This window comes from Phlebotomus argentipes, unplaced genomic scaffold (assembly GCF_947086385.1).
Source record: "Phlebotomus argentipes unplaced genomic scaffold, Phlebotomus argentipes genome assembly contig_2, whole genome shotgun sequence".
In the NCBI taxonomy this organism is placed as follows: domain Eukaryota; kingdom Metazoa; phylum Arthropoda; class Insecta; order Diptera; family Psychodidae; genus Phlebotomus; species Phlebotomus argentipes.
Window position 1 is genome coordinate 4,582,074 of NW_026776162.1, and position 23,244 is coordinate 4,605,317.

General features: G+C 38.3%; 1 protein-coding gene across 1 annotated transcript; it reads left to right on the forward strand.

Annotated features, from left to right (window-relative positions):
- Window positions 1-20,376: 20,376 nt before the first annotated feature.
- On the forward strand, window positions 20,377-22,815 carry LOC132264921 (tyrosine-protein kinase receptor torso-like). The gene has a single exon (XM_059765259.1). The coding sequence runs from the start codon at window positions 20,377-20,379 to the stop codon at window positions 22,813-22,815; it is 2,439 nt and encodes an 812-aa protein (XP_059621242.1).
- The last annotated feature ends 429 nt before the right edge of the window (window positions 22,816-23,244 follow it).

Genomic DNA, 23,244 nt, shown 5'->3' on the forward strand with positions numbered 1-23,244 from the left:
ATAACAAAAAAAAATTGCTTCTTTGTTCAACTATTGACGACTTCAATTTGAAATCATCATTTCTTATTACTCGTACAAGAAATTGACAGTGTATGTGATATTATTAGTAAATTTCTGAGCGAACGAGCAGGAATTTCTCCATGAAACTTGTGCGATATTTAAAACTTTCCAGGAAATAAATAACCAGCATATCAAGAATGCCACACAGTACACATGGTTCGATTGTGATAGGAAAAATCAACAAGGAGAAATATGTGATGTGGAAGTGATAAAAAGCATGTGAAAGATTGGAAAATGCCCTCCGTGAGTGCATCCTCTTCACAGTTACAAGTTGTACGTGAACGAAGCCACAGAACTTGAGAAATTCCGAAAAGTTATAGCGAAGTTGTGTGCCAAAGCTTAATCTTCGTTTGATAACAATTCAGCCATATAGAATTGAAGTGGGTGAGGAGATATAACTATAATCATCATGTGAAGTCGCTCCTCATGCTTCTTACGAGTTTGATCTGTGGCAGGGTGTGCGGGGGAGGACACAGCCAAGGGATATATGGAAGGGTGTTACATTCATAATGTTGTTGGCGACAGAAGATTCTGAGGGTGGAAACCCACAATAAAATGGGCAGAACTCCATAGAAACTAATAGACTCCCGCCTGAAGTGCCCCAAAATGGTCTGTGTCTGGTCCGCCAGTCTATTTCAATCCACTTTTGGCTCCAAGGGAATTTTGACTGTTTCGTTGGAATAAATAGCACAAATGAACATGGGCGTTTGTTTATTTGTTGATGTCAACAGCATTACGCCAAAAAAGGCACATCTGAAGGGGTTGAATAGGACTGGTGTGACACTTGTGCGGGGGGTGCAAATTAAAGAGGATGGCCGCAATTGCTCTTGTCACAGGCATTCGTTAGCATCACTGAAAACACTTTGAATGTACTGCCAAACATCCATGAACTCTCACATGCTAGGTGAAATGAATGGTATTTCACTGTGCTCATCATCAAGCACAAGCAAATCTAATTTCCCATTCACCACCTTCTGATATGTGCTGTATTTCCAGAATGTTAAGCAATACCAACTTTGTTCATTTATGCAGCCAATGTGAAAAGCAAGTCACAATAATTACGTTTCAAATGTCATTGAACTTTGAAGGAAAATTCAATTTTTTGTCTCTTTCTAGGTCATGCGGATGTCTCAATTACTCAAAGGAATACTTGTCCAGTGAATAATTCATTTATACACGACGATAAACACGGCAGAGAAAAATTTCTAATGCACAGATACACCATATACAATAAGAGCACTTAAAAGTTCCTCTAAAATCAATAACAAAACACCTGTAATTTAACACGGAGTTGAAATAAATTGCTTAGAAACTATTCATGCAAAATCTAATCTTTCCTACAATTTACCATGTTGTGTGTGTTTTATATAGAAAATCCCTCGAGGATTGTTCTTAACAAAGTCTTACATTCAAGATGCAAATTATGAGGTAAGTTGTGCATTTACTCGGACGATAGCACCATGTGTGGCCGAAGGGTAGTAAATTGAACACATAAGTTTAATTGTACTGCTTAAGACCGTGTAACCCTGAGAAGCTCTAATGAATTACATGGAATTAAGTAGAACTAGAAAGTATTTCGGGCTCTCACATCGCCTTGGTCTTCTTCAGCGTCACAACTCAAGTGGGATGATTCTGCGAAAGGGACGAGCTTAGACCTTCTTGAGTGCAATGGAATCGGTGGCATTATGCTTAAATAATTCTGTGGGTGATTAGAATCCGTGCAACGGCGAAGCTATGTACAGTATTCTTGTGAATTTCCCACACAATCCGAGAGCAAGTCAAGGGGTTCGTGTAGAAGACAAGTGTGTGAGGGCGTCAAACGAATTGTTTCTAAGTAATTTCTCCCTTGACTCCTTCTGCCCCCTTGACTTCACTATATCGTCACGAAACTCATGGAATGTGATTTAAGAATTTTCCTTTGTAATTAATTCAAACAGTGCGACAAAGACGTCAGAGTGGCTATAAAAATAGAAGAGGGAAGATTGAAAGTTGTTTCACATTCAATGGCACCGCAATTGTTGTCTGCGGAGAAATTGTCATGGATTCCGAACAAGGAGTCTCTTCAATTCCCTCCATAATAGTCACCATGTCCAATTCTTATGGTAATTGTAAATTGTATAGAAATTTAGGGTTGAATTTATCACACAACCTCCTCTCAAGTGGCACTGGAGGTACTTTCCAGTAATTCCACACGCAGACACGATGTTTTAGTTTTAGCATGGCCCTAGGGGAGGCAGAAAGGCACTTCTTGGAAAGCTTTCACAACTTAATTCTGGAATATTTTCAACTGTGAGACAATTAAAACTTTATTCTCAGGACATTGCCTGAAAAGACACTTGCGTGGGAAAGCGTAATTACGGCCCGAAAGTTCAGCCCTTCAATCAAAGCTGAAAATCACTGTAAATTTGAATTTATATTAAGAATCTACAGCAAGGACTACTCCAAGTGTCACACATAGAATGGGAAGTCACATTTGAATTTTATGTGTTCCCAGCTGAAACACCAGCGATTGTTCATGGTGTAAACCTCTCATTTCAATGTCTCTCCAAGTGTCTTCTAAAGCTTTTCCCACACCCACTATATATGGCGTGATGACCGAATAAAAGCACCCCATTTCATTCCCCTCTTGCAGTCGAGGACAATTCTCTATTTGAATTTTATTCCTTTTGAAAATGAAACCATGAAAATATTTCCCTTCTTCTCAGAGGAAGATTTTCCACAATTGAACAAAAATGGTGGCAGAGTTAGAGAATTTCTCGATTGTTTGAGTTTAATATAGAACCAGAAGAATCCTTTATGTAATGCAGTATTGATGTGTTTTGCACAACGAGAGAGTCTGTTGAGACTTGGAAAAATCACTTTACTCAAATGTGATTTTCTCACATTTTCCACTTCACACTCGTATTCAGCAAATATGTTTTCCATTGGAAAGTCGTGAGGATAATTTTCCCAGGAGTAGAAGAAAATTGAGAGTTGAGAAAAATCAGCACAGTAGAAAGTGCAGTATTTTATCTCCATGATTGCATATGTCTGTGGCACAATTTCGATGATATCAGTCTAATGTTTGAATTCCGGTACTCGAATATTCAATTTTCTCCTTCCGAGACGTCTTACTGTTTCAGCAAAAGATATTCCGAGAGTGCTCTTTGCATACGTCTTTCATCCTCATGTGTGAAAGTGATGAGAAGGAACGGATAGATATGTATTCTTCACTTAATATCCTGAAGTTTCGTTGCTCATAATGCATCGTGTGCACGTGCATATAAGTCGAGTGCCAGTGCAGAGTTTCACAAAGAAGTTGAGATTTTATTAAGAATTCTCTGCTATAACAAAAATACAGCGATGTTTGTGCAGAGAAAATTTATTTTAATTAGTTTTTCTTCAATAAATTGACTTTATCTCGTGTCTATGTTTTTACAACTTCCTTATCCTGTCAAAAATACACAATGAAATTCCTATAGTCTTCGATTCTAATTTGATGCACTTCAAAGATAAACTGCTTATATCGCGTAATCTTTCAGTCTCCACTTTCTGCAGTCAAAAGTGTGTCTAGCGATGCGGGATAAAGATATAGAGTTTCATTATTTTCGACGTTTGAAACAATGTTTGTCAAGAGATAATTAATTTATAAACTTCAAACTCGAGAATTTTATCAGTAAATCTCCCATATCTCCCGTATTTTCTCAGTCTATCCAATTTCATCTCACCCGCCTTATCGCACAAGTACTGATTTCCTCCCTTTTCCTTGCCATAATTATCATCAGACGAGAAAATGCTTTCAACGTGTTACAAGAGCATGGCTTGGCGGATGCCGGGTTCAAAATTTACAGCACACCCACCCTGCTTAAGTAAATAATCAACAACAATTGACTTAAGGAGTTTTTCCGCCTTTATCCAATTTGAGCGGGTGGCAGGGGTGAAATTATCTGATGGAGAATTATCGACTTTGTCCACCATTGGCTTCCCAGCAGCGCCTGTAATATCATGAAAAGCCTCAGTTAATTCAAGGAAAATAAATGCTATGTATATTGATTTATCCTTTTCCCCCCACACTTCGAATCCCCAGGATGTTGGTAAAGAGATTCAATTTCAAATAACCGCAAATCTATGTAAATATCAATGAGGTTCAGAGTTTGGAATTCAGCATGGACAAAAAACTATTCTGATGTGTATTGTGAGTATAGTTTGCATTTAGAACCGCAGCTCTTCCACACTGAAAATTGATTTTCAGCATAAATATGTACGACAGAGAGTTGGATATTTTTCCGCCTTCATCACTTTCTATTATGTTTACAATGATGTGATATTTGCATTTTGATATTTTCACACATATGCCACAGCATTCTCGCCTCCTCTTCTCTCCACCCGTCCCACAGAGTGACGGAGAAATTTATTTATTTTTCCACCATGCAATTCCCAAAAGAAAGGGATTTCAAGTGTCGGGCTCGTACGTGGAAGTGGAGAAAATAATAAGAAATAAAGGAATTGAGTATTTTTTCTACATAAACTTCAAAATTGATTGAATTCCCGTCGGAGCCTCACCATCGCAGTGTGCCAGACACCCCGTGTCAGGCGGGGTGGGAAAAGGGTTCTGCTGGGGTGTGCTGGAGAAAGGCAATTTTTCCTCTTTTGAAATTCATTGCGTGTTTGTATTTATACTGAAACTTTCATTTGGCAGTCCCTTTTTCCTTTGAAAGGCGCCTCAGGAAATAAAATGAAATTATATTCATTGGAGGAATAAAAGTTGAGCTTTTCTCTTGATAACGCTTCTGCAATAAAAATCATATTCTATCATGTGAATTTTTTTGCCTCACTTTCCTTTTCATCTCTGCTCTTCTTCGCCTCGCCAAGGGAAAGAGTTTGCATGGAACAGATGTACGACTCTTTTCAATTTCAGCGAGAGTTTAATGTCTTTTTTCTTATTTGAATGCATCAAATATTTCTTTGACACATTGAATGTTTTCTTCAGAAACTTCTGCATATTACAGACGATGCTCGAAGTTCAAAGCTTTTAAAGAGATTCGAGAGCAACTCTATCATTTCCATACCTATAGCGTTTTCACCTTGTGCACATAAATCGCATGCAGGGAAATATAATTTGCGAAAAAGAATTTTCGATTCCCAAAAGATTCCTCGAATCTACCACGATTTGTGAGTACGAAGCACGACATGAGGCACTTTTTCACAGACTTTCCCCACGAGGTGGGCCAGAGAAAAGGAGTGATTCTGAATCTCATTCATGGCTGAACTTGTGATAATGCCACCCCTTGAGTGATTTTTATTTTGGGATTCCCTCACATATTCTCTGCGCCACAGCCTCGAGGGTGTATTGAGCTGGGTCGGGAATAAATACACTAAATTTTCCTCAGCACTGTGTCATGTGACACAGACAGCAACACCAATGATATCATTTCAGTGTCTCTCCCATGAAATCAATTGGTGTTAGGCATTTCTGTGCGGGGTGAGAGAGAGAGAGAGATACTGAGCTACACAAGACACTAAATTGTGGATTAGAGGAGACTTTCCCTTCCACTTGAGCCAAAGTGATACAATTTCACAGCAAATATGCTCTGTATGGCTGAAATTCGAGGCAATCTTTTTGCTCCATCGAATTTGATTCAATCCTCCAGCTCTTGGAAGAAGAAAAAAAATGAATCACCTCAAAAGATACCCTGTCCCAGACACATTGAAGTCCGATGGGCAGAGAAAAAAGAAGGGCAAAGCGAATGATACGAACGTGTTGACATGGAATTAATTGCTGAATCGGGAAAAATTTCGATACCCCGAAGAGATCTCCAGCCACATTCAGCACTATTTCACGTTTTTCTTTCTATTTTCCTCTTCTTGTTTGTCTCTCATCTTTATAGTCTCCTTCCCACGACTGTTCACATCAATTTCTCAACCCCCACCCATAGATATAGATTTATTTAGCTGAGGAGACAAATAAAAATTATATTCAAACGGTCATATTTTTCATCTGGTCCTTGAGGTAAATACCTAAACACTTTGCTCAAAGTGCGCCCTTTGTATTTCGGTTATGAAAATGTGGCTACAAATGCTGAAATTACAAAATTTCACAACCAATGTTACATAAAGTCTGTCGTGTGTCGGAAATGTGTGACAGAACAATACACCAACTGCCTGGATGTTGGGGCTTGCGTGAAAAATAGTAGCTGCGAAAATGGTGATACACTGTGAGTGAAATTGTAAAAATATTCATGGAAAAATACAATGAGATTATCCTGCATCACATCAATCCTCGTCGATGATGAGAGTGTGCAGTGACCAAACGCAGCTTTTTAACACACCACAAAAAAATTTTATTCCTTCTATCTACTCGTATTTTTTCCGCTGCAACATAAAAGCTTGACAAACACAATCTCAACTGTGAATAACACAAATTGTCACAATAATAGCACATGTGCGAATATCCATAAGAATTGTCAGCAATTTTCTCGTCTGACAAAATGCGCATATTAAACTTGATTGTAACTGAAAACTTTTCCACCCAGAAAAGTTTCAATGCAAGAAAGATGCATAAGATATTTGCATGAATGTTTTAGTTTTCCACCAAGAGTACTTAACATCAAATTCTCCCCAATTGTACGATTGCTCAAGTAAATCGAACAATTGAATATTTATTTTTAGTTCGTCTCAATTAAAACAAAATTTCACTAAAATTCGTGCAGCAGATTTTATTTTGCGTTTTATTTATTCAGCACTGGGTGGATGTATAATTTCCATTTTCGACTATTTCATCGGTGAATTTTCACGGTAATTTCATTATTCATTGAAATTTACCTCGAAAAACTGTCACAGTATAAATTATTTCTATTGCCTTTCTCATTTCCATCCACATTGATATGCTATATTGGGTGGAAAAGTACTCTTTGAAATAATTAAATTTTCACCCCAAAGCCACAAAGCCACAAAGCTCACGAATATATTTCTCCTCGCGCAATGAATTGTCCTTCATTGTGGCCTGAAGGCCACGTGTCCACAAAGAATCAAATAAAGTTTTCCCAGTTGAGAAATCGCGAAAATTTTCACACATGAGCAGAAATTCAATTGAGCGGAAAATTGGTTAATATACTCGCAATTACCTTTCTGTGGGAAAACTTCTTTCTCGTTTCTCATACATTGAAGCCACAAATTTGATGTCCATTTGACCATTTACTGCCACTTAAGTAGTAAATAATGCAATCTGATTAGGAATACTTGTACGGAAGGTAAGTAAATAATTGTATTTTAATTGTAGTATATAACATGTGAACATTCAGCAAGCAGGGATGCAAGAGGTGAAGTGCAACCTTCTGTGACCAAGGATATGGGATAAAAAGCTTTATGACCATATATTCACTGCGCCAAACCCATTTCGTTTACGGGTTACCGGTCTAATTAGTCGACTTGACGTAAATGCAGGTGGGAAATGAGACTTTCATAAAGGTGCACACAATGCATATGTACAGCCATTCATCTTTCACCCCATGAACACATCCAGCCATGGGGAAAAGCTATATTGAAAATGCATATGAAAATTGCATACATTGCGACCATGTCGCTCTGCAAATGACTTTCAGCAGAAAGCTTTCTCGGATTATGTGCGGGTGGAAAATAGAGACGAGGAGCGTGTTGTGTGGAAGTGTGTGTGAGTGAGAATGTATAACAAAACCCATGGTCTAATTGAAAACAAAGCTTAAATATGTCATGGAGTCCTTCTCGTCGTGGCAAAATTCATTCGCCGTCTCTCGCAGACGTGATTTCATACATATCGTATGTATATATCACCTCCATCCCGAACATTTGGCATTGTGACTGAGTGTACAAATAGTTAAAGGAATTTATTATTCAATTTTCCTCCACTTTGCACCTCTCTTGACACTTTTAGGAATAAAATGTCGGGCAAGAGAATGACAAATATTTAAATTTCATCTATTATTCAGTCACATTGCCATCAGCCGAAGTTCTAAACTCTTTAATGCTATTTAATAAGTACATGCATAGGTAAATGTATCTCTTCTTTGTATATAGTATGTTGAGGGACATTTTATAATGTGCAATCAACCAGTGAACTAAATTTAAATGTCATGAATTTAAAATGGGAATTATTTGAAAGTAGTACTTTGTGACTTTTACATTGATGAATTTCTGTATACAAAAACACGCGTTTTATTTGATCTTTAATTAAAAAACATTGCAATCACTGATTCAATCGAAGCGACGAAAAAATGTCACCATAGCAACGCCTAAATTGATAAATAAAATGTAAATAATGCAAAAAGCTTCATTATCAAGCCCTGGAGGTATTGAAACGTGATGAATCGAAGCGAGTAATTGCAATTGTAATATTCCGTCCCATAACAATATGATAATTGCCACAATAACCAAAACCGATATAACTCCCTTGTGAAAATTACCACGAATCTCTCGATTAAAGGGGAAAAAGAGTGAAAAGTGCCCATGATTATATTTACCTTTGGGCTTTTAATCCCATTTGCACACTTTTTATTTCATTTTCACCATCGACAACAATACAAATATGCAACAGTGCGGATTTTCGCGACATCGCCCGGAAGAATGATGCGAAATGATGCAGAACTTCGTGTGATTTGTAACGTCATGCTGCTGAACAAGAAAGCCGTAGTTTCAAGTTTGAGCTTTTCGCTTTCCAAGCAGTTAATCACAAGTGACTTTTCACAACTTTTAGAGCCTTTTTTTGCAATGATCCGCCAAAACTTTCAGAAATAGGTATACTGCAAATTGCATGTGGGACTTTGTCAGCCTCGACATTTGCCCTCCTTTTGGTACGAAATCGAAGCCACAAAAAGATGATTTAGAAAAGCACGGAAATGAACCGAATGGAATTTGACCAAAGCTCACCACGAGGCAAATTAGCGGCAATTGAAAGCTTTTATCGTCGATATATGAGCAGGTGGAAAGGCAACATGTTTGCGAGGGGTTCAGCTATATTAATAGAAACCGCAACTCGCCCTGTTCGATATTTTCCGCACAGATCACTCTTGCATATTTTCTGAAAGCATACAATTTTGAAGGCAACAGAAAAAGCGTGGACAACAAAATCAATTTTCTCTCATTTACTGTTTTGAATATATATATATACCCACAGTTTTTTTTTAATTTTCTAATCGATAGAATGCTTCACCATAAATAATCCACTGTATAATGTTGGAGTGTGGCATAAAATGTGGAGCATGGGAAATTACATGCTTGTCAATCAAATCAATTTTCAAATGGTTCGTTGGTTTTGTGGCATTGGCAGTTTTTCATTTTCCACCCCGTTCACGTCACACACAAAACCAATTTTATATTCACATCCTGTGACTTTTAGAAGACCCCCATCCGACCAGAAAAGGCTGATTTATGTGCTAACAGAGATGGAAACCCGTTTTATCTCTTCAAAAGTTAATCAAAAAATAGCTCCAACGATTTTTGAGGAGATTGGGCATCACAATCTTCCGGAATTATAATATTTCCGTTCTCTGGGTGGAACTTGAAGAATCACTCACCGGAAATTTTATTAGAGTTCTGTGACTTTTTCGTGTGATACTTTTCTGAAGAAAAAAAAACTATGATACTGATTTGAAGTATGCACTCAGAAAAATATAGGTCAAGCTCCAATGCAGACACGAGGAGAATTCTCAATACTGAATATCTCATCTTTGTCTCCAACAGTCAAAACCTCACATGCATATTCACCGTCCATTCATTTACATTGAAGAGCGCTTGCAGAGAAATAAATCGAGTTTTAGACATTTCAATACCTTTGGTGAGCACAATTTTAGGGCAGGAAAATCCTAACAATGGAAAATCATTTGCAGATGAAATTATTCCTCTTCGAAAAAAATTCCATAATCAATGAATGCACATAAATTTTACCTCGAAAATTCACTATTTCAGAATTTTTCCATAACTATCAAACATATTCTGAATATATATTCTGAACAAAATTATGCAAAACTATGCAATATGTATTTCAGAGATTTTTCTACTGTATCTTTGGCCAGAAGATTTGGTTTCAATTCTCGAATGGGAGCCTTAATATGATATTCACCTCATCCTTACCGGTTAGAGTGGGTTTAATCCTCTAAGGTAACCAACCACATAATTCAACATAAAGTGTCATTGTCGCATGTAATTGTGAGCTTAGCGATATACTGTTACATTAATGGCATAGTTTACTTTCGCCTATGGAAGATTTTGTTGTGTCTGAGATTTTGAGATGCTCATATTTCCACCAGAAGAAGTGAGAGTCTGAAGATCATGTTCACTGTTCTTGTTGCCTAATCCTCGGCATAAAGTAAATTTGAATGTTCCGAGCATCCCTTCGGGAAGATGACATTGTGTGCATGCTGGAAACCTCATTTTCAAAACAAACTTCTCATGTTGGAATATGCTTGTTTGGTAGACAGATTTTCTCAAACTCTCACATTTCCACTCATGTCATGATATTTATAGTTTTCGGGATGATACGAGAGAGTTTCATCTTTCCACATCAACTATCGCGATGACACTGGGTATTCTACGCTGCGGAGCGAATTATCTCAACTGTTAGTAATTAAATACGATTTCCTTCCTATTTTTGCCCCCCCTCGCGTGCATGGTGAAAATTGAGGAATAATTTTGCACCCACAGAGAAGTCTATTTCAGTGCCAATATTTGTATATGAGGAGGAAGTACAGACAGAGGGAATTTGCCAAGTTAAGAAATCAACCCAAAGATCCGCACTAATTATCCACGCCATATGAACTCTGGCCACTGTGCAACTAAAATAGCTGGTGCTGTGAAATTAAACAGCGACACAATATCTTGCGAATTGGATACCCTATTTTCCATATAAAATATATCTCTTGGTGGAAAACGCTTCGCAGTACAAAGTTTGGCAAGCGGCCGGAGAAAGGGTAATATTTAATGATAATTAGATTAGACTGAATTTACAGCAATTTGTAGCGCTGGGCAGTTATTTAAATTTTATCGCCAATTTTGTTAAATAAATCCACAAATAAATACAAATTTATGAGAGATTAAAATTGAATGCGCGAGAATGAGGAAAATGGGAGGGAAACCTTTACCAGTTGCTGATCGTAAAAATGTCAGAAGAGATTTTCACAGAATGCACAAATGGGTTTTCTTGTGGAAAATCTCTGCATGGAAATGTGCTTCAAAGTTGTACACTCGCATCAGACACACTTCGCGATTTCCACTCCTCCATCTTCATCGACAGTCTTAGCACTTTTTGCTCACACACTCTTAAGTACTCTTCCTGAGGAGTATGATGAAAAATTTTGTCAGTAATTATTTGTGACGTCGAGAATACATTGAGATGGTTCTCGAGGGATCCACACATAAAGATGCATTTCACAGAATGGGAAATCCCTATTTACACTCCATTAATTCCTAGATTGAGGACGATTCTGTCGCAAGAAATTTAATTGCTCGTGCTAAAATTCAATAATTGACGCTATCTGTCTGGGAATCCGAAATACTCTGTCCCTTTTCACATCAAAAACATTCCGATGGTCGTTGTCTGGATGTGTAGGAGCAGACAAGGAGAGAGGGTGGCCCAATTTTCATGTTCCCTCAGAATCACTGAACAATTCATCACACATTTTAGGACGACAAATTATTCATTAATTGTCACTCTTTGTGTCATTTGAAGTTGCTAACATTATCATGAGCCAAACTCTCGAATGGGAGCAAATTTTAATTACGTGCTGACAATTTGATTAAAATCACTTCGCCAAGAATTGATGAGCCATTTACCATCGTCACATGAGGCGTTTCATTTGGTGTTTCACAAAGAAATCTCGAGAATTGCTGAAAAGTGGGTCGCTTTTTCCCTCTCTTGATGTTCTTCTGGGAACATTCTTCAGCATCTCTAATGAAATATTCATGGAAATATTGTGATTCTGTGGCGAAATGCTCGTTTTCATGGGAGTAATCTCATTCGAAGTTGCCTCAAATTGACAGTAACATCCACTTTAAAAATTTATCATGTGTGCTTTTCTTGTTCCACATCCGCACAAAACCAAAGTGCAAAAAGCCTAAATCGTTTTGAAGTGGTACATTTTGCATTCCAACAATATATCAGCGGAAATTTGCATAAATAAATTTACCTTCAATAATGTTGTGCATTTAATTAATGCCGCTAAATGACGCGAAATAACTGGATTCAATTTCACTGGATTGCCACTGAAAATGTGTGGCGCTTAATATGCACAACTAAACGTTTTTGCGGTGGAAAAGATGAATTATCGTGTAATTAGATATTTGAGGCAGCGAAAATCGAAAATTCTGACACCGCGTTCGGCATCAATTTGCGGTGAACCGATGTGAAGCCAAATAGCGCTAGACATTAACAATAATGTTTTGGGTCATCAATAAGCTTTTCATCTCACATGGCGCTGCAATTGCGCTTCAGTGAAAAAGCTCATGTGCCAGGTGATACCGTGCTTGTGTTAAATCGTCGTGATATTTCTCTGTCACTTTTCAAAGGGTCAAAAGTTTCCGACTACGTCGATTTTGGGGCTGGGAAAAAGGGCAAAACATTGTTAAACAGGGCTGTGCTGGAGAGAATGAGGACTCCACGAGCAGAAGAAAGCGCAAAAGGGGTTTGGCTGAAATTGTAAGACAAGATGTGTTCATGTGGGAGTATCGCCGAAGATTTGCATATTTCTCGGAGCTTCGCAATCCCATACAGAGGAAGGCCATTACCCTCATTTAAAAATTTGTCCAAGAGTTGAAAAAACATGGGCTCTGGCGGAAAAAATTACACTCGATCCCTAACTTTTCGGTCACATTCTCTCAATTTTATCCAAAAATTATTTGGGTCAAGGGAATTGCCAGGAAGACGAATGAATGTTGGCAAATGGCATGAAATGGGAAAAATGTGGAAAACAAGTCGAACCAGTTTCAGTAAAAATTAAAGTGAAATCACATAGAAATATGAATTATGCAATCTTCTCGATGGTGAAACGAAGTCAGACTAAATGTTTTTCCACTTATCATCATTCCACAATTTTCAGCATAAAGAATTTCTCTTAAAGTATAAATTCATCAATTCAAACTGCTTTAACTTTTGCTGTGTTTAATAATTGCGTAGATTCTTTTATATTTACATAAATCTGTGTATCCAAGCTATTGAATAAATACTATATTTATTGGGTTGCAGCACTTTTCAAGAGGACATTTCCGATGCAATTATTCAAATTTGATTTTTAAATCCCTCAATTCACTAGTTTTTTGCGTGAATTTTAAATGTGATGCCTAAAAGCAAAATCCTGTCAATAATATGCCAATAAATTTTTGAATGACAATCAATGAAAATATTTTTTTTTCCATATTATTTTACCTTTGTGTTGTGAAAATAATGTTTTATATCAAGAGCTCTCAACATATACTGAAAGTTTAATGCTTCTGCAAAATATTTTTTTAATTTTGGCACTCGTGCAAATTTTATGAAACTTGCATGAAAAAGAGAAAGAGAGAGAGAGAGAGGTTGAGCCAAACTGAAATTAGATCTATTTTCCTCTTGGTCGCAATCGCAGGGAAGGAATAAAAACCGAAGAGAGGGAAATTAATGTTTTGTCTCACACCCCAATCGACACCCTTTGCCAAGTAAACCCCAAAGTCTCACCACAACAATGCTCCTGGTTTTGGGGATGAAATTTATTATATTGGGGAATTTGATTGTTTCATTGCATGAATCAGCAGCGTTACGTTGTAATCAAAATCCGATTGTGTGCCCTATACATATGTAGCAACACCATAATTGGGTATGTATCACACCATCAGGGGAGCTTGAAGAAAGTGGGAGGAAATTTTAGGACAAGAGGACAAATTATGAGGCGTTTCTGCGGGGAAAAACGATATTGGAATACTTGATGATGGTTCATTTTCCGTGACAAATGAAAAATGGCCAGAAAGTTGACTTCTAATTGTGGCAATTTTGACACCACAAGAGTAACGTTGAAAGTGCCAATTCATCTCCTAAACGGCCCGTGTCAGTGATATTCAGAGAAATATTGATCCAAGGGTGGCCCTTAGAGGAATTTCACGCTTTTTAACCCTCCCATGAGTGGCAACAAGTTCATAAAATGTTGTAGAAAACATGAAAAGAAATTTCGCACTAGAGTTTGTCTCTGGAGTTCTTCTCACAGAAACTCAATTTATGTCTTTACATCCTTTGCATACAAAAATTGCTTAACATGGAGAGTAAATCTTGTTAGTTGACATCTGACCGACGGAACATATGTTCGCGTCACAATTTTACGTTATACTCAAATATTTCAAATGAGAGCATTTCCTTCGTTTTTAATGACTGTAAACAAATTAAATTTAACACGCGACATCAAATGAGATTAATTCTAATTTTGGACCGAATGAGATCATAGTAATAATAATAATCTTCTGCAATTTATTAACTAAATTATGCTGCATTAGTAGTGACAATTATCAACGGTTCAATTGCAATTGAAATTGACATTTTATTAGAGCATACAATTGATTCTATAATTGCATTTAATTTATATCGTCTGGGTCCCTCGCTAAATACACTATTAGTCGGCTGTCTTTCCTCGGAAAGTGTCAATGGAGAGAAATGATAATTGGCCCCAAGAATGAGTGCAAGGAAATAAGATTGTTTTCATGGCAATTGCATAAGTACAATTACAAGTGAGTCTTTCATTTATAGCCTCTCTTCTGTGTGAATTGAAGCGATGGCCAATCAATTATTTCATGATCAATGCTGTGTTCTCCAGCAAAATTCTTTTGATACGTTTTTTCCCCTCTGCATTTGCCACAAAATGCACATTCAAGTGCAATGCTTTTGAAATAGTGTGTCGAGAGCAGTTGGAGACTTTATTGCAGTTTTTATGGCCAGTGGCAGCGAGAGGAAATATCTTTCGATAACCATCCTCATAACTTTTCATTCTCCATGATGAATTCAACTCGTTTCGATATACCATAAGCATCCAATAAATTATTTCGAGCAGCAATTAATATTGACGATGAATTATGATGACTCTTGCTGAGGCGCCAGAAAAAGAAATCCTTTGCTCCTTCTCCACTCGTCTTTTATCACATTGTTGCACTGAATTGGCTTTCCGCGAGGGAAAAGAACGCAATCTAGTGCAAAGCAATGGTTATTCGCCGAGTGTTTGTTCAGTGTGAAATTACTGAAAAAAAATATTTTATTCAAACATATTACCAAAAGGCAATTTGAAGAGTGAAAAAAGTTTACTTTGAAAACAGGAAATATTCCAGTAGATATCTATATTTCATCACAATGTTGTGATCATGGCGAGAGTCGAGTTTAGCCGGAAAAGCAGGGAATGATGAACAAGAAAGAGAGCACGAAGTTAAGGAAGAATAAATCGGAATATCTGAAATCGCGACATAGAGCAATCAATCGTGATCCTCAACAGTGGGGTGGTATTCAATAAACGAGAAATGCTTTCACGCCAAGTGGTGGATGGGTGAAATGCAAGAATATATCCTCGAATATTGGAGTCTTCACTTTACGATGAATTCCACATTCGGTGGGAAATGATTTTTCCAAATGCCAGAAGTACCAAATAAGTAAAATAAATCCCGACATTGATTGATTTTCAATTCACTTGGCACTTTACCATCTTCTCACCAGTGCAATAATTTCTCGAAATACACCCTCTAAGATTTGGGAATTGCAAAATCGATCAATTGTAGCACCATAGCTAACTACTGATGCATTATGATGAATATCCACACAAAGAGATGCACTTTTTTCCCCAATTGATTGCCAATAAATCCTCGAGAGTGCTCCCATTCGCAGGAGAGTATTTGAAATATTATTGCCAATTTATTTTGCCAAGGCATCAACTCGATGGAATGAAAACATGGGAATATCGTAAAAGTTGTTTTATGTATGAAACTCGAGAGCATTTTTTGGATAAAAGAGATCATGATTTTTACTCGTCACTTCACATTTGACTAAAAGCAATTATTTTTCTGGAAAATATTTATTTTGAAAAAACATTGAATGCACTGTAGAAATGAATTTTTCATACACTTCAATCTGCGCCTTCCTTTCACGGCATTCCAATTGTTCTGGGCATTCGAGAATGAACATTTTACCATGTTTTAGAAACCTAAAAATACACACCCATACATACTTCGAAATTTTCATCACGCCATATAGTTGAGTTTCTGTGGTATATATGGTTTTTATGTTCTCTCCCGCATAATTAAATTTCTGTCATTTTTCATTAGTTTCGCTGCAGCCAGAATGAATTCTGCACTTGGAGCCCCGAACCCGTGCTCTGCCGTGGCGACTCGCTCTCCCTTCTGCTCGTGAAGTGTACGCGGAGAAGTCCACATTGCGGAGACTCTCTATTCATTCCGTCTCTGACACGATATCCGTTTTATTCCATTAAGTTTTACATGTCGACATAAATCAATTTTCATTAAAAACATTTTTTGCGTCCACACCATTCCTCCGGCACACTTGCCCAGCCCTCGCATTTGCAAGTTCTTCCGTCACTTTGCGCCAGTCAAATGTGTGTACGCTTCACTGTGTCGGTCGATATGGGATGAAAAGACGTCCCGTGATGGGGAATTGTGCGAGGAAGAATTAATTGATTCCATTGATTTTCGTGCCTCATGTATAAATGCAGTACTTCAAATGGAATTTTATCAAGAAATTCAACCCAATTGCAAAGTATTCCGCAGGAAAGGGGTTCGTTCGATCTGAATTCTCCGGCGCTCCCTCAATTACTCTCATTATTCATTCTCAATTTCCACCGCAAGCTCTTAAAGAGTTAGAGAAGTCTCAGCACAAATGGCGCACAATTTTTAGTCCCATAAATAATTTCGCGTTAGCAATTTTCGTGGAAAATTCTTTGCTGAGGACAAAATGCATTTTTTACCGTCTCTTTTCGATGCAAATAAATATTTGAAATCATAGCAAAATGACAGTGCGCAACACAATTTATATTTATTTATTTTCAAACCGCACACATTTAATTGCATTCGATTTATATAATTTTGTCATATTAAACATACAAAATGAGCTTTCGGGGGTGTCCATAATTATTATCTTGATCAAATATTGTATCTCATTTTGAACACATTTTTTTAGCTTTTTACAATTCAATATTTACGTGACAGAATTTTATATCATATTTTTAAATAGAATTTGTTCAAGTCTGACAACTCAATTCAATCCAACTTGTCTTAATGCATTTCTAAGCCTGGAAGAGCTTTCCAAAGTGCAATTAGATCGGAAGAAGCGAATTAGCTTATTTTCCACTAATATCAGTGTTGTCTCACACCCAAAGTCCATCTCTTTCGGGAGGAAGCGTTTCGTGGCCTGCAAGTGATGGGTTGGGTAAAAGTTGTAGATCTGAAACTGACTCCGTAAGTCGTTTGGAGTGCTGGAATTGTTTTTGGCCCAAGGCGAAGAGAATAACAAAGTCTATGTACATTCCTTTGTGCTTCGCTCGCTGTCCAAAACCATCTCTCAAGACGCGAGAAACCACACATTGCGCCCGGATTAGGGTGGTAAAGTGTGGGTGTTGTACTATATGGAGCAAAAGTTTGCCTCGACGATTCAGGAGTGAGAGAATGAAAATGAAGAAATTGAGAGCTTTCTTTTTATTTGCACGAACAGCAAAGTTTCCCGGCACTGTATTAAGTAGCAATATGCCGATAATGTGAGATGTGGAAAAGGCTTCGGGCTATTTTTTATTTCTGCCTCTTTATTCACGGTTAAGTGATTCTTTTTAACTGTTGGCATGTCGATGATTGAGTGTAAATTGAAGAGGATAGCCCAAAGCACTGAGTGTGAAGATGATTTATTTGATAGTTAAAATCCATACAAATTTTCCGCATCTTTCACACAGTCTAGAGGAAAACACCGTGTAAGCAAATTGAAAGTGATGTATTTTCGAATACCTCAAATCACGCGAATATTACAATCTTACAAGTTATTCTGTAATTGGATTTATCATTAAAATATTGTTTAACCATTGTCTTCGTCTGCAACTTCATTTTAATGATCCAATTCACCGGGTGTGAACAGATATTGAGAACTCACTCAGACGATTCGGATTTAAAAACCCAATCTACTATCCCAATTTTACCAAACTGTAGATCTAAAGCGCGCCTAAAGTTATTTTTAATTCGTAAATAATCATATTTGCCTTCCAAAAAATTCCACTCAGTGGAAAAGTACTGGAGTTTTGGGACTAAAAGAGACTGCTTACATTTAGCATTTGTATCAAATTAGAGCATATTAAGGAGAGAGTCTATTTATTTATTTTCTCTCTCGCATCTATATCTTTCACATTACTTCGTTTCTACCGCAATTTGAGGATATCTCTCCCCCTATCCCTACATTGTCTCGGTAATCCACATGAATTGCGAGCTAAACTGGGAAAATAACGATTTTTTCCGGCATATAATAGAGGCTCCAAGGGTGGAACAACGTGTTTCTATGTGCACTCGGCGAAAAATATAAAAAAGACTTGGAGCAGAGAATGCTGCAAAAGGACTCATTGAGTGAACAATGTGTGAGGATAATCAGGATCTGTGGAGTGAAATGCTGTGTCGTTTCTGTGAAGGGATTTCTTGCAGTATATGCAATAATACCTATTTTTACACACGCCCAGACACTCCAAATTCCCCAGAGTTGAGATACAGCCATGTCATTCTGGACTTGAGCTTATGATAGTCATTAGAAATGAAGTGTTATTGCCACTGAAAATAGAGACGAGACAATTTTATGAAGAGAGAGAGATATCTCCATGGTAAAATATGAAGCACATCCACCCACTTTTCCCAACTTTTCCCCCATTTCGTCCTACATGTACAGAAATAATTTATCTCAATTTCACTCTGAGGGAGTGAGAATGTGAAAAAAGGTGGTTTTGCCACTGAGCAAACATCTGAGGTTTTCTTCCAATTTGCACAGGATGAGACAAATGAGAACTTCTCTGTGGGACAGAAGCGAGTGAAAACGAGAAAAGAAAAGCAGCAGTGCGAATTTATCCAGTGTAAATCCTGGTTCAACAATTAAATGTAATTAAGTACTATTCCGGAGCACATTTTAATAAATATGCTGTATTTTCATGCACAACCCCTATCACTGTGGTCTCGCATTAAGGAGACTGCCACAATTTCATATTACACTCCTTGCCGCTACTCACCAACCATACCTTTCATTTGACCATTTTCCTCCTCATCAAACTCAAGAGCAAACCACCTTCATTTCGCCTAATGCCCTCCGAATGTCCTTTTCCTGCCATTTCGCTTGCGAGGTGACCAAGCATGAAGGCAAATTTCTCCAGCAACTCCGACACTTTACCTCTCCTCCCATTGTTGCACTTCTTTGTCAGTCTTCGGGGTTATAAAATGCTCAAAATTGCAGCGAAAGTTGCTGTAGAGAGAATCGTCCTTTTGCAACACTCACTCAAGCACATACTTTTGCTCCTTCCACTGGGCGTTGTGCAGAACAACAGGAAATGCCAAACAGAATGTCTCTTCCTTGCCTTGCATGTGAATCCTTCCACACTAAACAAGTCTGGTGCACATTATGTAATTTACAGGAAAGTGAGAAGAATGAGAGCGCATCACATTTAGTATGAGATTTTATTGCCAAAGACCAGTTTGATTGCAATCATTTTGAAGAAATCTCTTTATTTCTTTCACTGAACTGTATTTTGATATATGCAAGTAACGTATATTCGTAACAACTTTCATTGCTCTATTCACTTTCGACTTGTTGGTCCCAGAACGAATTTGTGGTGACGTAATTAAGATAATAGTAACATTCACTGTCCCTCAAAACACATAGAAATAAATTTTGATTCTCACTTGATAAAATGGTACTAAAATGTGTGAAATCTGTGAAATTCTCACGTGGTGTACTTCAACAGAATTGCTGCAGAAGAGAAATTCCCCACCAAAGGCTTTGTGCATTTTCTCAGAAAACTTATTGAACCCAAACATCTGTTAACAATTAGAATTCCAGCCAATATTATCTCCTTTGTCCTTCCCTGTGCCCAGACAATAATTAACTCAACGACACCAATACTGAGACACCTTTTACTTAAGCTTGCTTGTGTGTGGTAAAGGATTAGGCGCAACGAAAAATGTGGGGAAAAATTGGGAATTCCTGCAATTAGATTTATATGAAGATGGGTATTTGACGACGGGTGCGAAAGAGGAAAAAAGTGAGTGTAGAAGTATTCCTCAGTTTTGTTTCAACTGCCACTGAGTCGAGTTGTCCTGTGCAAGTTATTATTATTTTCTTGACTCAAGATGAATTTTTTGCCCAATGTTTGTGGATCTCTGAGGATCTTCCTCGTTCTCACCGGACTGTTGGTGATCTCTGAAACTACTCTATTGATTCCCGAAGAACTCAGTGTCAAAGAACTCCAATGCGTGTTCTACTGTTTGGCGAACACCAAGAATTCCACGAAAATGCTCGACTGTTACAAAATATGCAGCAATTCCCTGAGTGAAAAGTATGGAGAAGAAGTGTTGAAGAAGAATCACAAACTGGCGAAGACCGTGACCACTAACGATTTAAGTATGGTTTGTCGCGATGATACTTCAGTCACCACGAGAATGAGCGTGGAACATCCCGTTGAGTATCCAAATTATGTTGTGATCCAGTACAAAGTGTCAAACGAACTCAATGATAGCTTCTATCTGGCCAACAATCCTATCGCGGTCATTGATTTGCTCCAACCCGGCACATTCTACCGAATATCAGGGTTCGGCTTCAAGGGTAGCAAGCTCAAGGGCATCAAAGAGGTGTTTCACGTCCTTCCCACAACTTTCCGAACTCTCAACCACGGACCGATAAAAGAAGCGAGTGATATCAGCGTTGTGAATTATCATATTCACCCTGTTTGCAAGTCTTGCCTGTTCGCCGATGTGCAATGGTCTCCATCCGCGGACCAAATTTGCCACTACAGCATCGCATGGCATGACAATCTCCAGGGTGATCTTCACGAAGTTCCCCTGACTGTGGAATCTGACTTGAAGTCACACTATGAAATCACAATTGGAGAGCTGGAGTTTGCACGTGAATACAAAGTTGCTGTGCGGAGTTTCATGCACAATTCGCAGCAAGTGAAGAACGACTTCAATTGGCAGTCTTTTGTCACGCCACAGTGTCGCGAAATTTACACAAAGCCCGCTGATATCCTAGAAGTGTGTTCTCCACTGCAGCCAGCCAATGTGAAAGCAGTCGTTCGTGATGCTCACACAGTCACTGTGACTTGGGATAAGCCTAGCGAACCCTTGCCCCATTACTACACAGTGTCCATCCGTAATTTGGACTACGAGAGACCTTTTGCCACGGCGATGAACGTGAACGGAGACAGAGTGAAAGCAATCTTTAAGGAACTCAATATCTCAGGTGTGCCCTTTGAAGTTGATGTGGAGGCCGTTTATGCTAATGGGAAGCGATCGTACACGACTATTCAAGGGCAATTAATCAGCAGCAAAGGCGGAAGAGAGAAAAAAGTGGATTTTCTACTAGTTGGCTTCTTGACCATCTTTTGTATCACGATTATGCTGTATATTATGACAGTTATTTCTACTAAACACTGCAAATCGGAATTGGAAGTATTAAAAAATGAAGACATTCATTATATAAATGACTCCCTCGAAGTTGATATCGACTGCGTGACTGTTAATGAGATGATTGGGGAGGGACACTTTGGGATGGTGAAGAAAGGAGAGTTAAGAAAATTCGAAACTCACTTAATGGACTATTCAACGACTACAGTGGCAGTGAAGATGCTCAAGGATCCAGCGTCGAAGGACGAGATTGAAGAATTCATTCAGGAGATCAACATCATGAAATCCGTGCCGAAGCATCCCAACATCGTGAGCATCTTAGGACACTGCACGGGAAAAGGCGATGACATGCTCCTGCTCACTGAGTACTGCGCCAAAGGGAGCCTCCTTGACCATCTGAGGAACCAGTGGAGAGTTCATGGGAATCAGCAAAACATGTTGCGCAGTGAGAAGATATTCAGATTCTTGATTGGCATCAGATCCGTTTCCACGAACTACGTGAACAATCCCGTCTATTTTGCAAACGACGCCGATGACTTCACCGTGACGGTCACTATCAAAGCCCTCCTGAATATGGCAATACAAGTTGCCGAAGGAATGACGTTCCTGGCCATCAACAAGGTGGTCCATCGCGATTTAGCTGCGCGCAATGTGCTCGTGACTGAGCACAACACCATGAAGATTGCAGACTTCGGTCTGTCCCGTGATATCTACAACAATGGGATCTATAAGAAGCGGAGCAGCGGTCGAGTTCCCATCAAATGGATGGCTCTTGAGGCTCTGAGTCGTCAAGTGTACACAACTCAGTCGGATGTGTGGTCATTTGGCGTCCTCCTGTATGAGATCTTCACTCTGGGCTGCATTCCCTATCCGACTATCGAGAATGACCAGCTTCTCGTATACCTTCGGACCGGCGCACGGATGGAAATGCCTCCCAACTGCTCCCTCTCGCTCTACAAACTCATGAGATCCTGCTGGGCTGAAAATCCCAACGAGAGGCCATCCTTTAACGCCATCGCCGCAGAACTCAAGGATGAGATGGATAACCAGGCCGGCGATGAACTGTTTGATTTGGAGAAGCTCAACCAAGATGATAATCTCATACGAGACAGTTTATCTCAACTGACAGCATCTTCAGCATACCTCACGCCCATAAACGACGCTTAGAAGAGTTATTGAATTATTTGTTTATAATTGAAAATATGTTTTATAATAATTGTCTTTAATTCCAATACTTGATTTCTTTTTAAAGAATTTTGAACTGTAATTTTCTTTTTGTATTATTGATAAAAATATTGTAAAAAATTTCAAATTTAATAAAACTCTACCATTTATAATATTATAATAAAATATACATTTGTTTAATCATAAAAATCCTTATTATATTCCTTTTTGCTTATCTCAGCACAATTAAGCTGACTTTGATCGTCATAAAGTCGTTGGAGGTCAAAATTTCTCATGGGTTTCCCCGCACAGAAGGTATAAATTAATATTTCTATGGAAAGTAGTGAAAGTAGCTGAAGAATTTGCTCCTCAGATGTCTGTAGATTCCAGATAATTGAATGTCTTTCCTAGAGACTTGATTAGATCCCACAT

Bases quoted from the DNA above. Each gene is read 5' to 3' on its own strand.
- LOC132264921 (XM_059765259.1), top strand. From the start codon at position 20,377: ATGAATTTTTTGCCCAATGTTTGTGGATCTCTGAGGATCTTCCTCGTT.